The sequence below is a fragment of the Patiria miniata genome, unplaced genomic scaffold (assembly GCF_015706575.1).
Source record: "Patiria miniata isolate m_02_andy unplaced genomic scaffold, ASM1570657v1 HiC_scaffold_20, whole genome shotgun sequence".
In the NCBI taxonomy this organism is placed as follows: domain Eukaryota; kingdom Metazoa; phylum Echinodermata; class Asteroidea; order Valvatida; family Asterinidae; genus Patiria; species Patiria miniata.
This window is the reverse complement of record NW_024037059.1, coordinates 21,543,433-21,567,050: the sequence shown is the minus strand read 5'-3', so window position 1 is coordinate 21,567,050 and position 23,618 is coordinate 21,543,433. Positions and strand designations below refer to the sequence as shown.

Here is a 23,618-nt window from a genome sequence, read left to right as displayed (position 1 = left end):
AATCGACCCTAAACTGCACCACCGAACCAACCCGAAAAAAACACCCGAATATCTGGCTTGGGCAACTGTGTCTGCCTTTTGTGCCTGAACTTACCCGCTTCGCGTGAATATCGTCGTCTCTCAGCGAAGAATCATACCGTAAGGTACGGTCAAGACTCATCAGGTTACCTACTGGTGTGCCTACCGGTACATGTTGTAGACTGTGCTTGATAGCTGGCAAACTACATTCACATTCGTGTGGTGGGTTGAAATTGATCCTACCTGTCACAGTAACTCGGCAATATTTATCACACCGTGTTTCGGTTAACCGACCTGACTTGCTAACCCCACCCGACTCAAAAATCCCCCCCCCCTTCCCTGATCCATGTTAAATTTGTGATATCCATGACAACATTCAACCTGGGCTACATCCTATATATTTGGACAAAGAAACATTCCCATTTTGGGGGAAAATGCTTATATAATTTTATGTCTCCAACAAACAGACTTCATGCAAAGATTAATATTAACCTCTGCCTGGCTGGTCGAGTTTGAGCATGGAGCTATAATTAAAAATGCAGTGCCATGGCTATCGTTACAGCAGTCGACCATCTGGCTCCCTTGCCTGACAATATGCAACGTCAGAATGTTTGGCTCTTGGAACCAGACTATTTCCCTTTTAAAAATATCCTCTAAAGCCACAGATAACTTAGGAAAACATGAAATGTACTTCTAGGATTTCATCAAAAACAAAATACAAGGAAAGTATTAAAAGAAAAAAAAAGAGAACAATAAATTTGCAGAGTGCAGATTCGATCGAAGGACCTTCGGCATGGAAGTCGAACGTCTAAAACCAATTGAGCTACCAAAGTGCAGAACAAAATGGGTCATTCCGTGTCAAATCAACACGCTTTTGGACCCGACCCTCACAGATTGAAACAATATTTGGTGTGATGATTGGCCTATATGAGAAACCCCCAGAACTGATTTTTTTTGTAAATTGATTCGTTAGTTTTTTGAGATACGGGTCAACGAACTTTTGACTAATTAGCATGACCTCCGAACTTTAAATACTTGTATCTCAAAAACTATAGTGCCTACAAAGCCAAGTTGTACATCATATTAAAGTTCTTTGAATGGCCTCCATTTCATAAATTAAAACCAAAATCGTAGCATGAAGTGCAGAGAAAATGCGTAACAAAATGACCTTTGACCTCGAATTACGAAAAACAATATGCTTCAAATTTTGTATTTTTTTTTCAAATGTTAGTTTATGATGTCAGCAACAATCTTAAGAAAAAATTGGGATTAAGTTATGATTTTTTGAAGAAAGCCTGTCCATGAAAAAGTATGCATTTATATTAAACAAGCTGATTTACCCGATCATAGATCGGGTAGGGCGTATTTGTGTTGGGGTTGAAAGTGTGGGGAGTTAAATGTAAATGGGGGATTTAGTTGAGAAGACATGTAGCTATAGAAAAGCAATTTACGGTGACGCGATCTGAGGCAATTTCTGACCACGTATGATATAGTAAAACAAAAGATCATCTTTTAAACATCATTTTCGAGTTTGGAGTCATTGAATCAGCTATTCTGAGCAAAAGAATATTATAGTAGGCTACAATTTTTATTCGGGGAAGAAAAAGTGGGGGTAGGGAACCAAACGATATTCAGTGCCCGCTTTTAAATGTTGGGGTGGGGGTCCCCCGTCCCCCCGATTGACGCCGCGCCCATGATAATTATGTACCATGGCATGTATAACTGTCTGTAAATTTTCCCGTTGGTCTGTTGCATTTTGTGAGGCAGTCGCGTTTGTTAATGTGGGAAAACTGAGTTGAAAGACTTACCGTATAGTACACAGGCGAAGGCTGATTGTACTGTTTTGACAATAAATCATAATGGAATAAAACGTGAAGGTGGCATTTGCAATAGAAATGTTGAGTGTGTTACCATAAAATTACATAGTCTGAATCATGGAGGAAGGTCATTATGAAGGTACAGTATTGGACTCTTCAACAAACGTAAACTTGAACTTCTTACAATTTGCGAGACCTGCGAGGAAAAAGTCGATTTAACTATTTTATTCAAGTTGGCATGGTTCAACCATAATATAAGCAAGGCCAAACAGCCAACAACCGCCAATATTATTATTTATGCACTCTTCGTTATTCCAACCCAACATAGTTCAAAGATCACAATATTTGAAGCAATGCATCGATACCTCGTTGATTTACCCGATCATAGATTGGGTAAGGCGTAGAGTTGGGGATGAAAATGTGGGGAGATGAATGTAATTGGGGGATTTAGTTGAGAAGACATGCAGTTATAGAAAAGCAATTTCTGTGGTGCGATCTGAGGCAATTTCTGACCACTAAAACAATTTTTTTTAGCAAAAGATCATCTTTTAAACATCATTTTCGAGTTTGGTGTCATTGAATCAGCTATTCTGAGTAATAGAATCATTATACATGTAGTAGCTACAATTTTTATTTGGGGAAGAAAAGTGGGGGGGGGAGGGGACCCAAAAAGTCTCCACCGCTTTAAAATGGGGGGGTGGGGGGGGGGGGGGGTGGAGGGGTTCCCCGTCCCCCACCGATTGACGCCCATGATAATTATGTACCATGGCAACAGTCTGTAAATGTTCCCGTTGGTCTGTTAAATTGGCATTTTGTGAGGCAGTGGCATTTGTGAGAAAACGTACTTGAAAGGCTTGCCGTAGTACACAGGCGAAGGCTGATTAAGAAGGTCATAATTAAGTTTCAGTATATTGGACTCTTCAACAAACGTAAACTTGAACGTCTTACAATTTGCGAGACTGTCTGCGAGGAACTTGTCGAGTCAACTGTTATTCAACTTGGGTCAACCATCTATATAAGAGCAAATTTTACTCGGCCTCCGAGAAATGTTTGCTCCTGAAACGATCTGAGACCGCGGTCTTTCGCGACGCCAAAATCGCTCCACGTCCGTGGAAAAATGTGGAGGGTGTCTTCCGCCGGATCGGACACATTTTCGTTGATTTTTTGTGTGACTGCGTTTAAGATCGCGATGTTTGAAGCAATGCATCGATCCTTCGTTGATCCCAGACAGGCCCTCGAAATTATAACGCAACACATGTGGCGGGCAGCGAACTCACAACGCTCAGCCTTGGTGGAAGCATGGAGCTGTATTAACACACGATGGAAGCAACAGAGCACTATACACGTCACTCACATGCTTGTGCTTCAAATCATGCAAATAGCGAGCACCGTAGACCCAACCTCGTTTCCAGGGTGTGGAGCAGGCTGCAGTACGCGTTGCCATCGACAGTTTTGCATAGCCCGGAAATACTACGCAGTGTAGACTTTCGATTGGTCAGACCGCGCAAGGCATACTTAATGTGTAGTCCTTCTGAGTATTCGTTGCACTCGGCGCAGGGGTGGCAAGCGAAGCATATGAAAGAATAGGAGCACTTGGTGGCCACGCACCATGGAGAAAAAATATTTTACCAAGGTCACCCCATCCACAATTTGGTGAACGCTTTTGCAGAACGGCTGAGTAGAACACGTAAACGCAACCCCTACGCTGACCTCGCTGAGTCTAGACACGCAGAAAAAGCCAGAACAGGGGGCGGCCAGGCAGTCAACGTGAAAGCGCACACGACGGAAAATTCCTGCGCAAAATGCAGTCACGAAAAATAGACGAAAAGGATCGCCGGTCCGTACGGGAAAATCAGGACGACCCGACGTGTCCGACCCGGCGGAAGACACCCTCCGCATTTTTCCACGGACGTGGAGCGATTTTGGTGCCGCGGGAGCCCGCGGTCTGGGATCCTTTTATGAGCAAACATCGTCTCGGAGGCCGAGTTAAACTCTCTCTTATATATATAGATGTACATGTACAAGTAAACATGTACATGTACACTTGTACTGTGTACATGTACATGTGCACATTTTACCTGTGCATCATGTTTGCCCTTTACAACCGCATAGTCTCAACTCATATATATTAAGGGCAGAACAAAATTACTTATAAAAAATATGTTATACCGGTCTACTTTCATTTTTCGCTCAACCAAAGTCTGTGTTGCAGTGTTCATCTCCTCGGCGAGAGATGAAGAATGAAGCGGATATTCTCAGGCAAAGATTCCAAATTGCACGTACCATTCCAGGAACACAAAAGCTGCACTGTTTTTGTCCGATGTCTAAAGACAATATTAAGGTGCTTGATTTTTCCTCCTCCTCAGACTCAAGGGAGGAACCAGTTTGTCTCCAAGTCCATGGACAAACTGCATGTATTGATTTTGCAGATATCAAGGGGTACATGTATGTTACAGTGATGTATGACTGTTACTGGTGGCTAGCATGTGTTCAGGAGATCCTTCCAGCATCCCAAGAAGTGGAACTGAGTTTCCTTCATCCCCATGGGCCATCTCCATCTTTCAAGTTCCCCTATCGACCAGACACACTTGTAATTCATGGCAAGGATGTACTAACAGCAGTGGAACCGTTTCACTGAAACAGGACGGGTATACAAGATCTCCGCCGAGGAGATGAACACTGCAACACAGACTTTGGTTGAGCGAAAAATGAAAGTAACGTAGACAAGGGCGGATCCATAACACAATTTTTTTGGGGGGCCAAAAAAAAATTTGGTCCCCCCAAAAAGTGGGTCAAAAAAATTACGGCGTGGGGTTCGGGGCCCGTTTAAGGGCCCCGAAAAAATTTTGGATTCTAGATGCTCTGTGGTGCGATCTGAGGCAATTTCTGACCACTTTAACCAATGTTTTTTTTTGAGGAAAAGATGGTGGTGTACTCATTGCCGGCCTTTATTGCGATGTCACGTTTTTTTGGGGGGGGGGGCCATGGCCCCCTTTGGCCCCCCCCCTGGATCCGCCCTTGAACGTAGACCGGTATAACATATTTTTATGTCCCGCAGCGAAGCCGAAGGGGCATACTGTTACCGCCTTGTCCTTCCGTGGGTGGGTGGGTGGGTGGGTGTGTGTGTGTGTGGGGGGGGGGGGGGGGGGGTGTGTGTGGGGGGGGGTGAGTTTGTCTTACATTCCCTATGTGGACTTGTGAACAAAAGATGTCCACATAATGCAGGTTGTGTTAACATTATGTGGACTAGTAAGCCGTGTCCACATAACGTTTTGCCCTTTCTGAAAAACAGGTATAAAGGCATTTTTGGGTTAGGTTTATCTGTAGCAGAATGAAGAGAAACACTATAGGGAATCATAGAAAAAAATTGGGTTAAAAGAAATTCACAGTTTAAGTAAAGTTATTTTTTTGTACCGAGTTTTCTTAACTACACGAAAACAAAGGAATGTCCACATAGCGTATGTAAAACAAACGTGAGTGGGTGTGTGTGTGAGTCCGGACAAATCTTGTCAGCGCGATAACTTGAGAAATACTTAACATATGAATTTCAAATTTGGTTTGTGTATTGTTCTTGGTAATCCTAAGAACCCTTTTGCATTTGGGGCCGAAAGGTCAAGGGTCAAGGTCCCAGTGACTAAAACAAAAGAAATTTTGTTAGTGCGATAACTTGAGAAATACTTTACATGTGAACTTCAAATTTGGTTTGTGGATCGTTCTTGGTAATCCAAATAGGCCTATCGCATTGGGGTCCAAAGGTCAAGGGTCAAGGTCACAGTGGCTAAAACAATAAAAATCTTGTATTTATTCTGAGATCATAGGGATTAGGGATTAATTCATATAAAACCTACAGAAGACACTAATGCTGTCAATGAACGTTCCATGTGACCAAGGTACGTACGTGAAAGTTGATGTTAAAAGAGTGGTGTTATGTCATGGGAACAGTCACGGTTGCGGGGCATTTGTGTTTGTAAACACACCTGACTTGGATATGAGTTGAGACTATGCGGTTGTAAAGGGCAAACATGATGCACAGGTAAAATGTGCACATGTACACAGTACAAGTACAATGTATACATATACATGTACATGTACAAATGTACATGTAGGCCTACATTTAATATTATGCATACTTTTTCATGGACAGGCTTTCTTCAAAAAATCATAACTTAAAAACTTTAAGAGCGCCCATCCCAATTTTTTTTAAAGATTGTTGCTGACATCATAAACTAACATTTGAAAAAAAATTACAAAATTTGAAGCATATTGTTTTTCGTAATTCGAGGTCAAAGGTCATTTTGTTACGCATTTTCTCTGCACTTCATGCTACGATTTTGGTTTTATTTTATGAAATGGAGGCCATTCAAAGAACTTTAATATGATGTACAACTTGGCTTTGTAGGCGCTATAGTTTTTGAGATACAAGTATTTAAAGTTCGGAGGTCATGCTAATTAGTCAAAAGTTCGTTGACCCGTATCTCAAAAACTAACGAGTCAATTTACAAAAAAATTCAGTTCTGGGGGTTTCTCATATAGGCCAATCATCACACCAAATATTGTTTCAATCTGTGAGGGTCGGGTCCAAAAGTGTGTTGATTTGACACGGAATGACCCAAATGTGATTTGCAACAATGATTTGCAACAAAGTGTTTATTTAGCAGTGAACTGGTCTCGCATTTTTTTCGCTCGAGTTTGAGTTCAAGCATGACCGATGTTTTCGAACTTTATTTTTTGTGTCCCAAAAATGTAAATTGTCTTCTTCTATTGTTTTGAATCGAATCCTACATTTAATTGCAATTTTGTTCTGTGACTCTCCACAGATTTTGTATACCTGTCATATGAAAATCGGACTTGTATGAAAATCGGACTCTTTTCCCCTTTTATTGGTTAAACCCTCTCACGTGACCGGTCCCTCTCCTAATTATCTATGCATGAGCATGCGCAATACCACCAAAGAGTCCGTATTTCATAAAACCTAAATTCATGCTACACCGGTACAACCGCTTAGGTAGCGTCTGTGGATACATGTACTCTTTCCGGCTCTTCAAGAGGCTGTCTTGCTAGCTCCGCGTCAGTGCCCCACTAAGCTCACCTACATATAGTCGTGTTCCCTAACGTGGCGCACTTGGAAGCTTACCCAACTTTCCTCGTGTAGTGTTGCCAAACCTCTTTATTGACAAACCTCAAATTCATGCAGTAAAATACTGGTACTTTTACCTTATAATGCTTGCTATTTAACCTCTGTGAACAATTTCGGTTTCATAAAATTTAATCTGAAATTCAAAAACGGTGGCGTCCGAAAAATGGGCACAAATTGGCGGAGTGTTCCCTAACGTGGCGCACTTAAATAAATCTCGGAAAATTCCAAATTAATTAAGAATTTCTGTAAACTTGATAAATTCTGATAAACAAAACTCTAGTTACGGTAATCCTTACTTTTAGGACACCTCTATTTTTACAAGTTCTGTTCAAAAATGACTTTTGCAGATGACTGTCCAGTACCAAAGTGACTTTTGCAGGCTAAAGCAGTCTCTTTTCTTCATATAAACTCATGTTAGTTGTAATTTTGAAAGCACTTTCAAAGAAAATGTGACTTTTCTACCTTTTTTCGCAGTCAGACGTGCATGTTGTAGTTCTCACAACACAGTGAAAGCCCTACATAATGAAAGCCCGATGCTGATTGGCTGCTAAAAAAAATAAATAAGATGTTTATTTTTTATCAGCTAATCAGCATCGAGCTTTCATCGCATTGAGCTTTCAGGTTTGCCATCCATCCCTACATAATGAAAGCCCGATGCTGGTTGGCTGCTAAAAAAAATAAATAAGATGATTATTTTTTATCAGCCAATCAGCATCGAGCTTTCATCGCATTGAGCTTTCAGGTTTGCCATCTTGGTTTTTTAGTCTGTTTTCTGGTTGTCATCGTCGTCTTTTACCCCTGAATTTCCCTCATAAATCAAAGCCCTGCCCTCTTTCCACAAAATTAATCCTGCTGATATTCAAGAAGGTGTCATTGCCAATTGTTCAGATGTGCCAAGAAATATCAGAATGTCAATTTTGAGTGTCATTTAGTCAACTGTTTTGGTGAGTCTTTCCCTTCCTACATGTCCTATATAGGAACGGGGTCCTAAAAGTAAGGATTACCCTAGTTACATATCCAGCCAGATGTTTGTCAAAAAAAAAATTCTCATTTTTACGGGGCATTTTCAAGGTGAAATGGTTCACTTTGCACTTGAAAATAAAATCGGAAAATCACGCCAAAATAAATTTTTCTTTTAACTTTGTAACGGGTAGGGCCTAAATAAACTCGCGATTTATGAACAGGAGTATTTTTACTTTCTGTGAAATTTCAGTTTTTCAAATTTCAGTTAGGGGGCCTAATAAAACTTTTGCTCTAGCTAGCGCTACAGGCGAAAAATCAAAGTGCGCCACGTTGGGGATCGCGCCGGTGCCACGTTCATGACGTTTAATAATAGGGTACATCAACAATATACTAGTTTGCACAGCACTCGCCAACCAATGCCAATGTCACGCCCCAACTATCGCATCGGTCCCAACTATAGTTGGGACTGTCCCAACTATAGTGCGGCAGTTGGGTCGGCCCAACTATAGTTAGGACTGGAGTTGCGCCGGATGCTTCATGCTTGATAGATCTGGCACCGTGTATTCGTCGTGCATGCATGCCGCAAGGCTGACCGGTCACGTGGTACTGCCTAGTTGGATGAGTTGTCCAGCTGCTGGGTTGATTGTCCAGCAACATTTTGCAAAATTCAAAGATTGCCATGGCCGGCCAACTATAGATGGGCCCCACCCATAGCTAATGTCAAAGGTCCCAAGTAAAGTCGGACAGTATGTAACAGAGTTGTAGGGAATGTTTTATAGTCGTCGTACATCAATGTAAACTATAGTTGGGACCGCCAAATAAAAATATTGCCGTGGCCCAACTACAGATGGTCCCCACCCATAGATAATTTCATTGGTCCCAAGTAAAGTCAGATGTGTATTAGAGTTGTAGGGAATGTTTTATAATCGTACAACAATGTACACTATAGTTGGGACCGCAAAATAAAAAGATTGGGGTGGCCCAACTATAGATTCGCCCCATCAATAGCTAATTTCAGTGGTCCCCAGTAAAGTCAGACGTGTATAAGAGCTGTAGGGAACGTTTTACAGTTGTACATCAATGTAAACTATAGTTGGGACACCGCAAAATAAAAAGATCGGAGTGGCCCAACTATAGATGGGCCAGCACAACAGTGGAACTTACAGTTGGGACCGTCCTAACTATAGTTGGGACAGGCCCAACTATAGTTGGGCCAGCCCAACTGTGGAACTACAGTTGGGACAGGCCCAACTATAGTTGGGACAGGCCCAACTATAGTTGGGACCGATGCGATAGTTGGGGCGTGACACCAACACTCATTAAAATGCGCACGTGCGCTACGTGCATAGTGATGAACGGACCATGGAGGAGGGAGAGGAAGGAACACAAACGGACCAGAGACGCTGTATACCTCGATGGTTCAACCATCGTTCACGACCTTTATAACTTGAAATCTGGGAAAAAAATAGGTCTTGGTTCTAAGGAAAGATACTTACATTTTTCATATAACAGTTAAAAACAACTTATGTATTTCACCTCGGCGTACGTGTGGGTCAACAGAACGGTCAGTCAGCGACACGGACACGGTGCAGGGACGCGTCTTTCTCATCTCAGCTCACCGGCGCACGGTGTTTTTACTACTTGCAGCACACATCGTCAACGGCTCATGATTATTCAGCTAGCGATGTTTATTCATAAAAAAATAACAATGACGTCACGCCATTGCTATATGATGTTTATTCATAAAAAAATAACAATGGCGTCACACCATTGCTATAACTCGACCATTGATCTCCGCATAATGATTAATGAACTCGACTCAGACTGTCAGACATGCAAATATAATATACATAAATTTAATAAAAAGCATTTCAAAGAACGGCTTTCGTCGAGCTGCCACAGTGGCCTAGAGGATAGTGGAATCGCAAGATCTATCGTTCGAACCCATGTCCGTTTTTCATCATATAATTTTTGTTGGTTGGGATAAGTTAAATTGAAGGGAAAACGCAGTGTCATCCATCCACACAGCGTGATAAATATTCATGTTGGGTGCGTAATGTGATTGGTTAAAATACGATGTGTGCTGCAGAAAAAAAAATACGTGACCGGTGTGGACGGTAATTCTGTCCCCCGGTAAAAGTGTCCGGGGGGACAGAATTACCTAGGTAAAAGTGTCCCCCTGTCCCGTTAATTCTGTCCCCCTCCAGGTAATTCTGTCCCCTCCAGTTAATTCTGTCCCCCCTGGTTTTGCACGCATAAGTTGTTATATTGATGTTATTATAATAAATTCAGCGCACAGGTATACGTACATTTTTAGATTTTTCCACCCTTCATCAATAATTATCAAAATGAAATTAACGTTTAGATGTTAATCAACCGATCTATGTTTCTGCAAGAAGGCACGCGTAGTAATACTCAACCTATCGCTAGCGCGCGCACGCGCATCAGCCGCCGATACGCGTGTGACTGTCATGGCGGACTTCAATGAGGAGAATTGGCAAAATTATACGCGACACGGGTCACCGCGCCGCAGGCCTGCTGCTGGTGCACTGTTGTCCCCGTCCCCGGCCGCGGCCCTGGCGCGGCCCGTAGGTGCGGTACACTCGCGCGCACGCCCACCATGCAAATCGTTCGCTCCCGAAGTCGTCATCCAAACGGGAGTTGTCACGCTTTGACGTAAGCACCATTGCCGAAGTTAGCAAGGCGCCGCGCAAAAACAGTTAATAACTTCACTAATATACAGTCTGGGTGCTAGACTTGTGACGTTGCACTGGGACACATTTACCAGGGGGGACACATTTAACGTCGTGCAGAGGGGGACAGGTTTACCTAGGTAAAAGTGTCCCCCCGGACAGATTTACCGGGTCACGACCACTGATCTCTATATAAAGACTGGATAGCTAATAAAGAGCCGCACAATGTACGAATTTGACGCCATATTGGTGAGACCGGCTGGTGATCTACAAAGGACAAGTTGCCGTCTTTATAGACAGCTTGATTTCTTTTGTAACGTCGCGGCTCACTTGACTTATATTTTGGCCACCACCACTGACCAACTGACCAAGGTTTACTACAATTTTTCTAACGTAGTGGTTACTTTTATAATGCCGCAAATCACTTTTTCGGCGTTTTTGAAATAATAATCACTACGGAAATGTGTCCCTTTTAGAACATCATAATATGTGTACGTGACCAAAATGCGCGTCAACTGTTGTTACAACGCGCGCGTATTTACGCGTAGAACGTTCGTGTTATACGTGGCCATCTTCGTGAGACCGGGGGCGAATTGGTCAATATGCAAAGTCTACTGTGTGAATGTTGTATGCATATCCCTATCCAGTCTTTATATAGAGATCAGTGGTCACGACCCGGTAGATCTGTCGGGGGGACACATTTACCAGGGGGGACAGAATTACCTGCCACACCGGCGCGGCCGCCGATATAGCTCTATCGTTAAGATCGGACACTCCGCTGAAAAAGCACTGGGGACGAGGTTGATACCGGACCCTGCTCGTGGAGCAGAGTCACTGGTTCGCTCGTACCCCCCCGCCCTGCAAACAAGACGCTGGGATACTCTGATGAATTCACGCTCTGATTGGTTGGATTTTGCGTGACCAGCGACCTGCGCGTCATCAAGGTCATGACTCTGCAAGGTTTGAAACTGCCGTTAAGACTGATTCATTTCTCTTTTATTCCAGTTTAGAGATGTTTTTTTCTCGTTGAAAATCGTAATAATGTAGGAAATTCTGTAAAACTTATCTGTGTTGTAAATTTACAAGTCCCGTCACTCGCTCAGGCTCCGTTTCGAATCATGAACGGTCGGATTGCATTATGCGACGCTCAAAATTTTGTCCACATGGTCCGCAATGAAACAGAATCACATCCGGTATGGAATGTTCGCAATTCTATGGGAAGTTTTCGGATAGCATTTGCTTACATTGTCTAACTGCGGTCTTGAACAGCTGCAGCCAGATGCTTTATACATAGGTTATAGGCCACTTCCTTAACCTTCACATGATTCTGTGAAGCTCATCAGAGTATCCCAGCGTCCTGTTTGCAGGGCGGGGGGTACGAGCAAAAGTCACTGGTGGAAGTACGTCGCGCATGCGTTGTTTATTCCCTATAAACGGACAGATATGGCGGCTGAACAGCGGAAATCTCAAAGGGACTTGAGTTGACTTTCAGTTATTTGAAGTCTGTAATCATTTATTGAGTTCATTGCGACTTTTGAGGCTAAAATTTCAGCCCAACCTTTTGAGTTTTACAATTGACTAAAAAGCAGAAAATGTCAAACTAAGACCCACTAAGACCCAGACCGTACCCGCGGTTGAGCGTATAAGTTAGCCCGGCTGTCGTGGCTGACGTCTGCCTGTACCCGTGTCGACCCTGGTGAGCTAAACGAACGCACCCGATTCACGTTTAGATTCTCCCAACATCCGCATATGGGTGTACGCTATGGCGTTTTGGACTTAACTTTTATAAAATCCTAAGAAGAAAATATGAAATGAGAGAAAAAAAGTGAATTTGAACGTTATGAAATTCGGACTTTATTTTCCTTTAAAAAAATCCTCCAAAGCCTCAGGTTATGTAAGAAAAGGAAAAAAATTCGGGTGCAAAACCGATAATCGAATCCGCAACCTCGCGGTGCAAAATCCTGCCTTCTATCGACTGAGCTGTCGCACTGCTCGCAAAAACGTGGGGAAACAAATAATTATATACCTGCGTGCGTATCATAAAAGTATCGTAGAGGGCGCTAAACAACCATGTATGCGTTTGGGGTTGCAGACCAGTAATAAATCGGTCCGAAATTGCCTACGCCGGCCAAATCACGATTTGCATGCCCTCAAAATCTTCAGTATTTGAGCATGCTGTGGGCCATGAACTTAAAGGGAAAATACAACATTTGCAAACATCAAAAAATAAAACTACCAAATCATTTTGAAATACCTTGCTGGACTGTTAGTGAATGACAGTGTAAAGCATCCTGTAAAATCCTGGCACCTGGTATACTGTCATTTTCAAGAAAAGTGGTATTTTTGTATCAATTTCCAACGCTGATCGGCCGACCAGCGTTGGAAAAAACTGGCTTTTTTTCAAATACTGGCCCCAGTTGATCATCGCACTTGTTTGCAATCGATTACACACCTATGAACGGGTACAAGCCAGCTAGACTGGTTCCCTGACCTTACAATTCCCCAATGTATGTAAACTGCTCTGTTTCTTCTTAAATGGAGTCAGGGAACCAGACTAAAGGAAAATGATTGTTTTTCTTGGTTTTTATAGCATTTTCGAACCCAAAACCTCAAAAAACTCAGTGTAACTATATTTGCTATATATTTCCAACCCCCCAATTCCGTCCATTTCTGAAAATTACAGCAAAAGCAAATGATGTATATTCCCTTTAAGTGTTTGTAAAAAATATGGGTGGAAGCCGTGCACAGGACTGTGAGCTCCTAGTTCCGTTCCATTTGGATGAAAATGTGGCCCTTAATGCGCTCTATTTTGCCATGGAGTGTAGGCATCGTTTTTCAAAATGGCGGTGGGCTTCAGGACTATTTTTAGGGGTGATCACCTTCGGATGGAAATTTCTCCTAAAAGTCATCAGTTGACCCCCCGAAAATTGAAAAGAAAATGAAAGATGATGAAATAAACTTTAATTGATTTTGATGTGTGTCCCGAACACCTTGGAGAGTTGTGAGTATTTTCCCCGAATTTCTGAAGTGGGAGTATTTACCATTGGGGTCTATGGAAGTTTATTTACTGGTTTGCAACCTTGGGAGAAAATAATTCGCAGGCAGCGGGGTGCAACAGTGCAAAAGAATTCTCATAGAATTCCCACTTTCGAGCCCAATTGTATCCAAAATGCTCAGAATTGGAAGCCCCGAGTCCGGGTCATTGCCATAATCTCTTCAATTCCCCAATGTTATGGCTCTCAGAACTCTCTAATATAGAATATTTTGAGGGTATAACTTTTATTCATGAGCTCGGCGGATGGGTTTAGGCCTATTTACAGGTGTGCACCCAGCGGGGGCCGGGGGGGGGGGGGGGGGGGGGGTTCGAGCGAAGATTCTCCGTAGCCTCACACGCGTTTACCTATCCAACGCTAGGGGCGCCCTTCCCCGTTGCCCAATTTCGTCGCGTCAGTGCAACAAGGGCCAAGTTCGGGCAAGGACCATTAGTCGACTAGTGGTTGATTTGTGACGTACCTTACGCCTGCGCACTAATAGCAACGTGCGAACGTCTCTAGTCAAATGCTGGTCAAAATGTCATCGCAAAACTTCTGGATCCTGGCTCTCTGCTAGCGTTATGAATGCGCGCGTCTATTGGTTACCAGCGAAGCAACCAACCCCAGTAGGCTGGTTCCAAATAGTCGACTAGCGTAGTCAACCACCGTCGACTAGACAGAGTTCGGGCAAGCGTTAGTTAACCATTGGTCAACCATAGTCCTTGCGCGAACTTGGCCAAGTAAAAGGTCGTATCTCCTAAAATGGCATGAACGACGCAAAACGCTAGTTTTAGAATGTCAAAAGGTCGTATCTCGCTTAAAATAACCCGGATGTAAATAATTACGTCATAGTGTTTCATCCATCAGTGGTTTCATAGGGCGCTGTAGAAAAAATTTATCTTTGATAAGTCACTCATGCTGGAATATCAAAATCAAAGTGGCCAGCGCTGTTAGTGGGCGTGGATTAAGTCATCTACTGACCAATACTACATTTCGATTGGTTAATACATCCTCTGTACATTGGTAATGTGCATTTATTGTATACTTCATAAATACCTCAGACAGTTTAGCTATTCCTATTGGTCGAGAGCCCGTCACGTGGCCGGTATTAAACGGATGATAAAGACATGGCTAGCTGGTCTTAAACACTTTTCCAGTGTCACAATAAAATGTGGACTCCTAAAAATCCAGTGCCTCTTACCGTTTCATTGGTTGAACGTTCACAATCCTCCCGTAGGCATGCGCAACACTACCAGCGAGTCAGAATTTTATATTCATAAATACCTCAGACAGTTTAGCTATTCCTATTGGTCGAGAGCCCGTCACGTGGCCGGTCTTAAACGGATGATAAAGACATGGCTAGCTGGTCTTAAACACTTTTCCAGTGTCACAATAAAATGTGGACTCCTAAAAATCCAGTGCCTCTTACCGTTTCATTGGTTGAACGTTCACAATCCTCACGTAGGCATGCGCAACACTACATGCGAGTCAGAATTGTATAGTTCTAAATTCAAAACGCAACGCCCCAGGTGCGTTCTGCGTGACATCGCGCAGAACATGCTACGCGCGCGTCACTCTCCATAAAAGGGTTGTTTACATCTTACTCGCCAGCAGAACACTCCATTATTTTGCAAGAGGGATGTTTCAAAAAGCATGAAGTGAACTTGTTGAACAAAATCGGGATTTTTTGAACGAATTATTTGATATTTTTTTACGGATAAGGTATTTATGAATGGGAATAAATATGTGCTCGGCCGGTATTTATCACTCTGTTTAATACCGCTTAGAGTCTGGGTGCTGATAATTACCCTCGCCTCCGGCTCGGGTAATTATCAGCACCCAGACTCTAAGCGGTATTAAACAGAGTGATAAAAACCTCTCGAGCACACATTTATTCCCTTAGTTCTAAATTCAAAACGCAACGCGCCAGGTGCGTTCTGCGCGACATCGCGCAGAACATGCTACGCGCGCGTCAATCTCCATAAAAGGGTTGTTTACATCTTACTCGCCAGCTGAACACTCCATTATTTTGCTAGAGGGATGTTTCAAAAAGCATGAAGTGAACTTGTTGAACAAAATCGGGATTTTTTGAACGAATTATTTGATATTTTTGACCGAAAAGGTATTTATGAATGGGAATAAATATGTGCTCGATCGGTATTTATCACTCTGTTTAAGACCGCTTAGAGTCTGGGTGCTGATAATTACCCTCGCCTCCGGCTCGGGTAATTATCAGCACCCAGACTCTAAGTGGTCTTAAACAGAGTGATAAAAACCTCTCGAGCACACATTTATTCCCTTAGTATAGGGATCATGTTGGCCTATAAAAGGAATAGAGGGAGAATGAATCCCGCTTCTTCGTTTACGTGGGACCGAACATTCATTGTCTAATTGTTGCTAATTAGAGGTGTATTTTCTATACTGGTCAGCCACCCAAAGCCACCGGTCAACCACCCAAAGCCACCGGTCTATAATCACGGATCCTATCCTACACCAACCTCGTCCCCAGGGTGTCGAGCAGTACGCGCCCACCTCTACCTGCTCTCTCTCCCTGGTATTGGATCATTTGCACGGTGCAAGATTTTTCAACACGTATGCAAATGAGGAATAGTCTGGTGCCTGCATGTGCGTTACATGAGCGTTTGTTTTTGTATGCGGTGTCTTGGGTAAAAACAGCATCAATTCGTCGCCCTGTGGGTTATGAAAACACTAATTTTTGGGAAGTTAAAATGTTACAATCTGGCCTCCCAATATGCAGTATCACATTTCATATTAATATGAGCAAACTGGAAAGGAAAGGAGTGTTTTGAGAATGCGTGGGCGTTATAATTACAATGATCGTGAAAACACGTAATGCACGTTGGAAATAACAACACCAACCACAAGATATAAATCCATTACTAGCAAATTGCGGTATCGAATCAGGATACAGGCAAGAAAGTTTCCTATCCAGGGCTTACTATTTGAAACGAGGTTGGAAATAAAGTGAGCACTGGGGACGAGGTTGATCCTAAACACAAGGATGAACGACTGTTCTGAGCTATAGTACAAAATGCACTGAACGGACTTAACCTTAGTTGGTTGGTTGGGCGCGTGCACGGGACTTAATACCCGTTGGCATGTTAATCGCAAATGTTCCATGCAGGTGTGCCATTTTGTCGGTTTTTCGCATGACATCTAAAACGGATTTATTCAAAAATCTTTAAGCAAAATCAGCCCTTATGCTTGTTCCAAAATTGTTTACAAATAAATACTTCAGGATAATGACATTGTGCAGTTTTTGTCGTCATAGATGAAGAATTTACCCGGGAAATAAACGTCAAATGTGACAGCTTTTTCGAGAAAAACACTATTTACCAAAATCTCGTTTTTAATTATAGGCTTTCGTCAAACAGTTTTAGATAGATGTGGTCCCGAACCGACAAAACAAAACTGCGACATTTCATAGTTCATTTTAAAGCTAAACTTATTGTGCTCGGCGTTAACATGGTAATGTACCGTAGTTATTATCAGAATTCAATAATATAGGCCAAAAATGTAGGATCATGAATATTCAAAAATATAATTAGCTAGATTGACAGAATAACCCTTTGCGAGTTAAATTTGAATAAAATCTGGAACGCTGACTTAATCCAATGCTTTGCACGTTTTAACTTTGCATTGTCCCGACCACAGAGACTGTTCTATATCACGTGATTCGGGGCGAGCCTTATGCTAGCAACCCCCAGCTCCGGCATGGTCTGGTGTCTTTGTTCCATTCTCACCCACTGTGAACAGTGTATTGGTGATGAGCGTCTCTTACGTAACTATGCAAGAAGCTTGCCCAGAATCATGTGATTAGCAACAGTGTCTTTGGTCTGGAGAAATCAAAGTTAAAATGTGCCAAGCATTCTGAGCAAGTCAGTGTACCAGATGTTTTTCAAATGTAAATCCCAAAGGGTACTCGCAAATGACACTCCAGATCGAGCGCAGAGCCCTGCAAATTTGAAAGCCACCGCGTGCAGTGAAGCGGTTTATTAGCTGTCTGGGCCTTTGTTGACAAGTATTCATGGTACGGGCCGTTATCGCCCATCTATATCCCTGAGTTTGGCTGAGTCGTTAATCCTTGTGTGTAGGATCCGTGATCCACCCAATCCACAGGTTCATCCACCCAATCCACAGGTTCATCTACCCAATCCACAGGTTCATCCACCCTATCCACAGGTTCATCCACCCAATCCACAGGTTCATCTACCCAATCCACAGGTTCATCCACCCAATCCACAGGTTCATCCACCCAATCCACAGGTTCATCCACCCAATCCACAGGTTCATCCACCCAATCCACAGGTTCATCCACCCAATCCACAGGTTCATCCACCCAATCCACAGGTTCATCCAACCAATCCACAGGTTCATCTACCCAATCCACAGGTTCATCCACCCAATCCAATCAATGCCACCCACAACAAGCTTAGTCCACTGCTTTAATTAGTGCTTCCCCCTATCGGGAAACACCCCTGTATTAAAATGCACCATGCTAAAGTGACCATACTTCAATTTTTTTTAAAAAATACTCAGAACACTCACAGGTGTTTTAAGCTGCACAGAAAAGTGATGATCAACATGTCATCTTTCATTTTCTTTCCTTTTTTTGGTGGGTATTGACCATTGACTTTTCGAGATATTCTCACCCAAAGAAGACGACCCCTATTTTCCCCAAAGCGGAGAAGTAGCCATCTTGAAAAAGGATCCCTCCACAACATGGCAAAGTAGCGCCACTTTCGAGCCCAATTGCATCAAAAATGCTTAGAATTGGAAGCCCCAAGTCCGGGCCAAAGGTTCATTGCCACATCTCTTCAATTCCCCAACTTATGGCTCTCAGAACTCTCTAGGATGGGTTTAAGCCTATTTACCGGTGTGCACCCTTAGACCTGTTGAAGGCGTCGTCATCTCGTGATATCTCAAGCAGTGGCGTAACTAGGGTTAAACTTCTGGTCGATTTCCTGCTTACATAACGTCATCATTATGCTGTATAGAAAGTGACATCTTGTATGTAAAGTGTTGTCATCGTGTGGGATTATAATGCCGATGTCATCAAGTGGGATAGCACCTCCACAACAACTATGACTAGCATGAAAAGTTAGAGTTCAGGTCGTCGGTCATGTCAGATATTAATGTTTTAGGTAGTTGTTGAGACCGTGCTCTCATGATTTGTGATTGTATGGCGAGTATTGTTCTCAATGTGCTCTTCCAAACACTGCAAAGCCACTGGATCAAATGTGTAGTCAAACTTATTAGCAAAGAGATGTATCTGGGACACAAGATACTGAACATACCCCATGCTGAATACACATATTGACCTGATGGTGTGTCCGCGGCATACTGGCACCTTATAGCGGCCAAACCAGCGAATGAAGCGCACAGCCGTCCCATTTGGAGCCTGCCAGCGTCCACCCGGAGTCCCTTTAGCTGCTTGGAGGGTCGCCCAGTAATTTTCGTCCGGGCTGTATGTGTCTTTGGTCCACTCCAGCAGATCCTTGGCCGTCTGATTGTTCAAGACATAATCGACAAACCGGCGACTGGCGATGTAGTAGGCCAAACCGGCGTAAACCGTCATGTTATGAGGAGCCGGCTCTTTGCGCTGTCGCGTTCTCACAACGTGCCCGTCCTCTACCACGTGGTGATAGCCCGTCCATTTTCGCTTATACGAAGGAGGCTCATCTACACAAATATCGTTGTGGCCATCGTAAGATTGGAGTTTCCTCACTATCTCCAAGTTGGACTTCAGAGGAAAGTCCTGCCCACTGAGGTTGATCACGTACTTCCACGGGTAACCGAGCGCTGTGGGTCCCGTCAGGTCCTTCATACAGTTGATGTCGGCCAAAAGGCGCGTGAATCCTGCATATTGCACCGACACAGTCCTGGATGCCACGAAGACATTTTCGAAGTACCTGGCGAAACCCGCGACGGCGCCTTTAAAGTCCTCGGGCGATTTATTGTCGATGTGGATGCAGTAAATGTTCTGAGGCTGATAGATCGCCCTCAAGAGGCGTTCCACCTGTGCTGATTGCTTGTGGACCACCATAATGTAAGCTATAGGGAAAGCCGACTCTTCCTCGGACAAGGGATACTGTGGATAATCTCCGATACGCCTAAAAGTTGTGCAATCTTGAGTCCACCTCAAGACATCAATATCTAGCGGCATCAGTGGTTTCTTAGGCTTATGGTTAATAATCATGCGCTGATGACTTAGTATTCTCACCACGCGTTTGATCTCGGCCTCGTTTCCTTTCACAATCTCGGAGCAGTCGGCTTTCCATTTTCGATGGAGAGTCGATGACAGGCCAACATTAGAAGAATTATTGTGCGACATATTAAGACGCCCTTGCTCATGTACATCTGTTGATATTTCGTGGGTGTGTAGTTCACTGAGCACACTGCCGTTTTCAGTACGTCCTCCAGTCACTGTGGTGCTAATAATTCCCGCCTTAATACCATGGCGAAATGAAGGAGGGACGGATTTAATAACGGGCAACGCCAGAAAATCCTTCCATCGGACAAGTAGTAGACTGCCAAATACCAGTAGGATCAAGAGGAGAAAAAGGCACTTAGTCCAGATGATGGCTCGCTGTGGTAAACAAGACCGTGCCGCCATTTTCTGGTCTGTCATGGCCCATTTTAGTCTATCATTATAGGCTAGTATAACAGTCATGTGCCTATATAAAAACTGAGAAACGACGTGAAACGAACTGTTTCTGGACTCTAGCAAACTTGAGTCGGAGTCTGCTTTAGTTTTTGAAACATAAATGCATTCACACGCTAACATGAGCGTACTTATGCATTGATTTGTTCTATGATTTTGCACAAAATGTTGCATCTGCTCTGTAACCAGATTCCATTGTTTGCACAACTGTATCAAAATTGATTGGGTATTATTCGTGTACGGTGAATCAAATAATATTATGGTTTTGTCTATCGGCAATCAATATCCAAGTTCATGCATTTTAAGATCATTATTGTGCCGCGCAACGCGTTTTGTCCACGGCCGGTACCGGCACGTGGACACCGCGGTGTAGCGTATCCGACACCATTATTTAGGTTGGTATAGTATTGCGCATGCGGCGTATAACGGGAGAGTGACTGGTCACGTGCGAGGGATTAACCAATAATAAGGATTCGCTCGTACCCCCCGCCCTGCAAACAGGGCGCTGGTAAGGGCTGATGAGCTAGCTTCACAGAATCTTGTGAAGGAAGTACAGATTGACCTTCGCATGCAGCTAGCGCGCGCTACGCATGGTGGGCACCGGAAGCTAGTTTGTGTGACGCGTTCTACGTCACAGGTCACGCAAATCTATCCAATGAGAGCTCAAATGACGTCAGCCCTTACCAGCGTCCTGTTTGCAGGGCGGGGGAACGAGCGAATAATAAGGAAAGGAGTCCGATTTTCACAGGAGTCGGATGTTCAAATGACACTGGCACTAGTGGTGCCAATGGATGAAGTCAACCTCGTCCCCAATGCTTACTTTATTTCCAACCTCGTTTCCAAGAGAGCGGGTAGTCTGGGCGCGTACTGCTCGACACCTTGGGGACGAGGTTGGGATGAAGTATTCCGTTACTTTTTTACCCCGGTCAACAGCAGCATATACGAAATGATCTAGAAATCGGAACCTGCGATGTTGGGGAGGGGGACTATAGCAGAGCGCGGTGGGGGAAGTTGGTTGAGTGCTGTCGTATTTTACACACGTCCCCCAGGCGTCGCGAGGAAGCACGGGCAGGGGCGGATCCAGGAATTTTCTCAGGGGGGGGGCGGGCGGGGTTTCATCAGCACAAAAATCTAAAAATGTACACAGGTTTTTTCTCTGGACACTTGGCCTCCGTAAAATCAAAAACTGGGGGGGGGGGGGGGGGGGGGGGGGGGGTACCATATTTCAATAGGGCGCGCTGTTCAAATTCGGCGATTATTAACGCTAGATTACAGAAATGGTGTACCGTATTTTTAACAGGCGGACATTATACCAGTATAATTTTTTTTGGGGTGTCACAGAGCTGGAGGGGGGGGGGGGGGGTTGACCCCCAAACCCCCCCCCCCCCTCTGGATCCGCGCCTGACGGGGCCATTTACTGCTCTCTCCGGTTCGCTCGTACCCCCGCCCTGCAAACAGGACGCTGGGATACTCTGATGAGCTTCACAGAATCTTGTGAAGGAAGTGGCCTTTGACCTATGTATAAAGCATCTGGCTGCAGCTGTTCAAGACCGCAGTTAGACAATGTGCGCACATGCTATCCGAAAACTTCCCATAGAATTTCGCACATTCCATACTGGATGTGATTTTCAATTGCGGACCATGTGGACACAATTATTTTGAGCGTCGCATAATGCAGTCCGACCGTGCGTGATTAGAAACGGAGCCTGAGCAAGTGACGGGAATTGTAAATTTACAACACAGATATTACAGAATTTCCTACATTATCACGCTTTTCAACGAGAAAAAAAAACATCTCTAAACTGGAATAAAAGAGTAATGAATCAGTCTTAACGGCCGTTTCAAACCTTGCAGAGCCATGACTTTGATGACGCGTAGGTCACTCGTCACGCAAAATTCAACCAATCAGAGCGTGAATTCATCAGAGTATCCCAGCGTCCTGTTTGCAGGGCGGGGGGACGAGCGAACTCTCTCCGGCAGAACGTGTCTGATACATCTCAGCATGCGAGACGTCATTTCATCCCAAAATCTGGACAAAGATTTTGATTGGTCAATAACAATTATTTCGATGTCAAGTTTTTGTAACACAAGAACCTGTACGTGCCTACTTATCGTGAGCGTGATGTTTACGCACACGAGGAGCTGGCATTATCGAGCGTATATGGCACCCGCTGATTGGTCAGTAAGTTTCTCGATGTTATTATACGCAGCCTAGTTGCATAATTAATCGCCTTGTCTGACCATGGCCGACTTCGCCAGGGCCAGGGTCTATTAGATACCACTCCCTCGACACCTCCCCCACCCCCGTGGAAAAAATGCGGTCTCCACCCATGAGTAAAAAAAGCGGAACCCAAACCCCCCAAAACATATTTCATGTTTAAAAAATATGTAGGCCTAGCACTGGAATGCCAATTCCATAAGCTACTTTGAGATGACAAAAATAATGAAATTGCTCAATTCATTTTAAAAATATCACCATTAAAACCTACTGACCCTAAAACCTCTTTTATCCACAAAAAAAAACCCAATTTATTGTGCATTCTTCCTGTTTGGAACAACAAAGAAAATGACACAGAATACTTGTTTCAACAACAGACTGTCAACAGCCGTGGTACATAATATCTTTATTAACAACACTGGTTAGGCAAACAATATGATTGATAAAATCCCCCTCTTTAAAAGATAGGCCTTCAAAATGACTTTGTGGAATATTTTTAAACTTTTAAACTGAGGTTTTATCGCTGGCGATGTTTGAAGACATCTAATGTAACGACGGTTCTTGAAATCGTATATTTGGGCGAAAGAGGTTTTAGGGTCATTATTGAGCATATTCAGTATTTTTTTCCTCTAAAAGTAGCTTATGAAATTGGCTTTCCAATCATTATTATTTTTTGGTGCTACATATTTCTTTAAAATATGAAATATAATTTTTGAGGTTTGGGTTCCGCTTTTGTTGACTCACCCTATATACAAACACACGGTAAACAAAATGAATATGAAATAAGCAATGAAAAACACAGCAGGGAGAATTTTAAAAAGGGGATTTAAGTTAAACTTTAAACAAAATGATAAACTTTGTCTGTTGCATGTAGCCCATCTAGTATGTCGTTTCTTGAGTCCAAGAGGTGGCTATTTAAAATAAACCTTGCAGCCACCATGGGCGTCGCCAGGATTTTTTCTAGAGGGGGGCAAAAAAAAAAAAATTGCCAAAAAATGTTTGTATTTCTCAACACATTCTCGATTTATCAGTTTTAGAGGGGGGCAGGGACAATT

At 43.5% G+C, this 23,618-nt stretch overlaps 2 protein-coding genes across 5 annotated transcripts in view; both read right to left on the bottom strand.

The window, feature by feature from the left end:
• LOC119728198 overlaps nucleotides 1-9,611 on the bottom strand; it is a 64,440-nt gene extending 54,829 nt beyond the window's left edge. For 2 of the 4 annotated variants that reach the window (XR_005271016.1, XM_038200327.1), the window contains exon 1: nucleotides 9,432-9,575. The gene's annotated coding sequence lies outside the window, so the exon portion shown is untranslated. Of the gene's footprint in view, nucleotides 1-9,431 lie in introns of all 4 variants that reach the window. The other 2 variants (XM_038200325.1, XM_038200324.1) reach the window with 2 other exon arrangements.
• A 9,164-nt stretch (nucleotides 9,612-18,775) lies between these two features.
• Nucleotides 18,776-20,015, bottom strand: LOC119727914 (beta-1,3-galactosyl-O-glycosyl-glycoprotein beta-1,6-N-acetylglucosaminyltransferase-like). The gene has a single exon (XM_038199993.1). It carries the CDS (start codon nucleotides 20,013-20,015, stop codon nucleotides 18,822-18,824), a length of 1,194 nt encoding a protein of 397 aa, XP_038055921.1. The 3' UTR covers nucleotides 18,776-18,821.
• Between the last annotated feature and the right edge of the window lie 3,603 nt (nucleotides 20,016-23,618).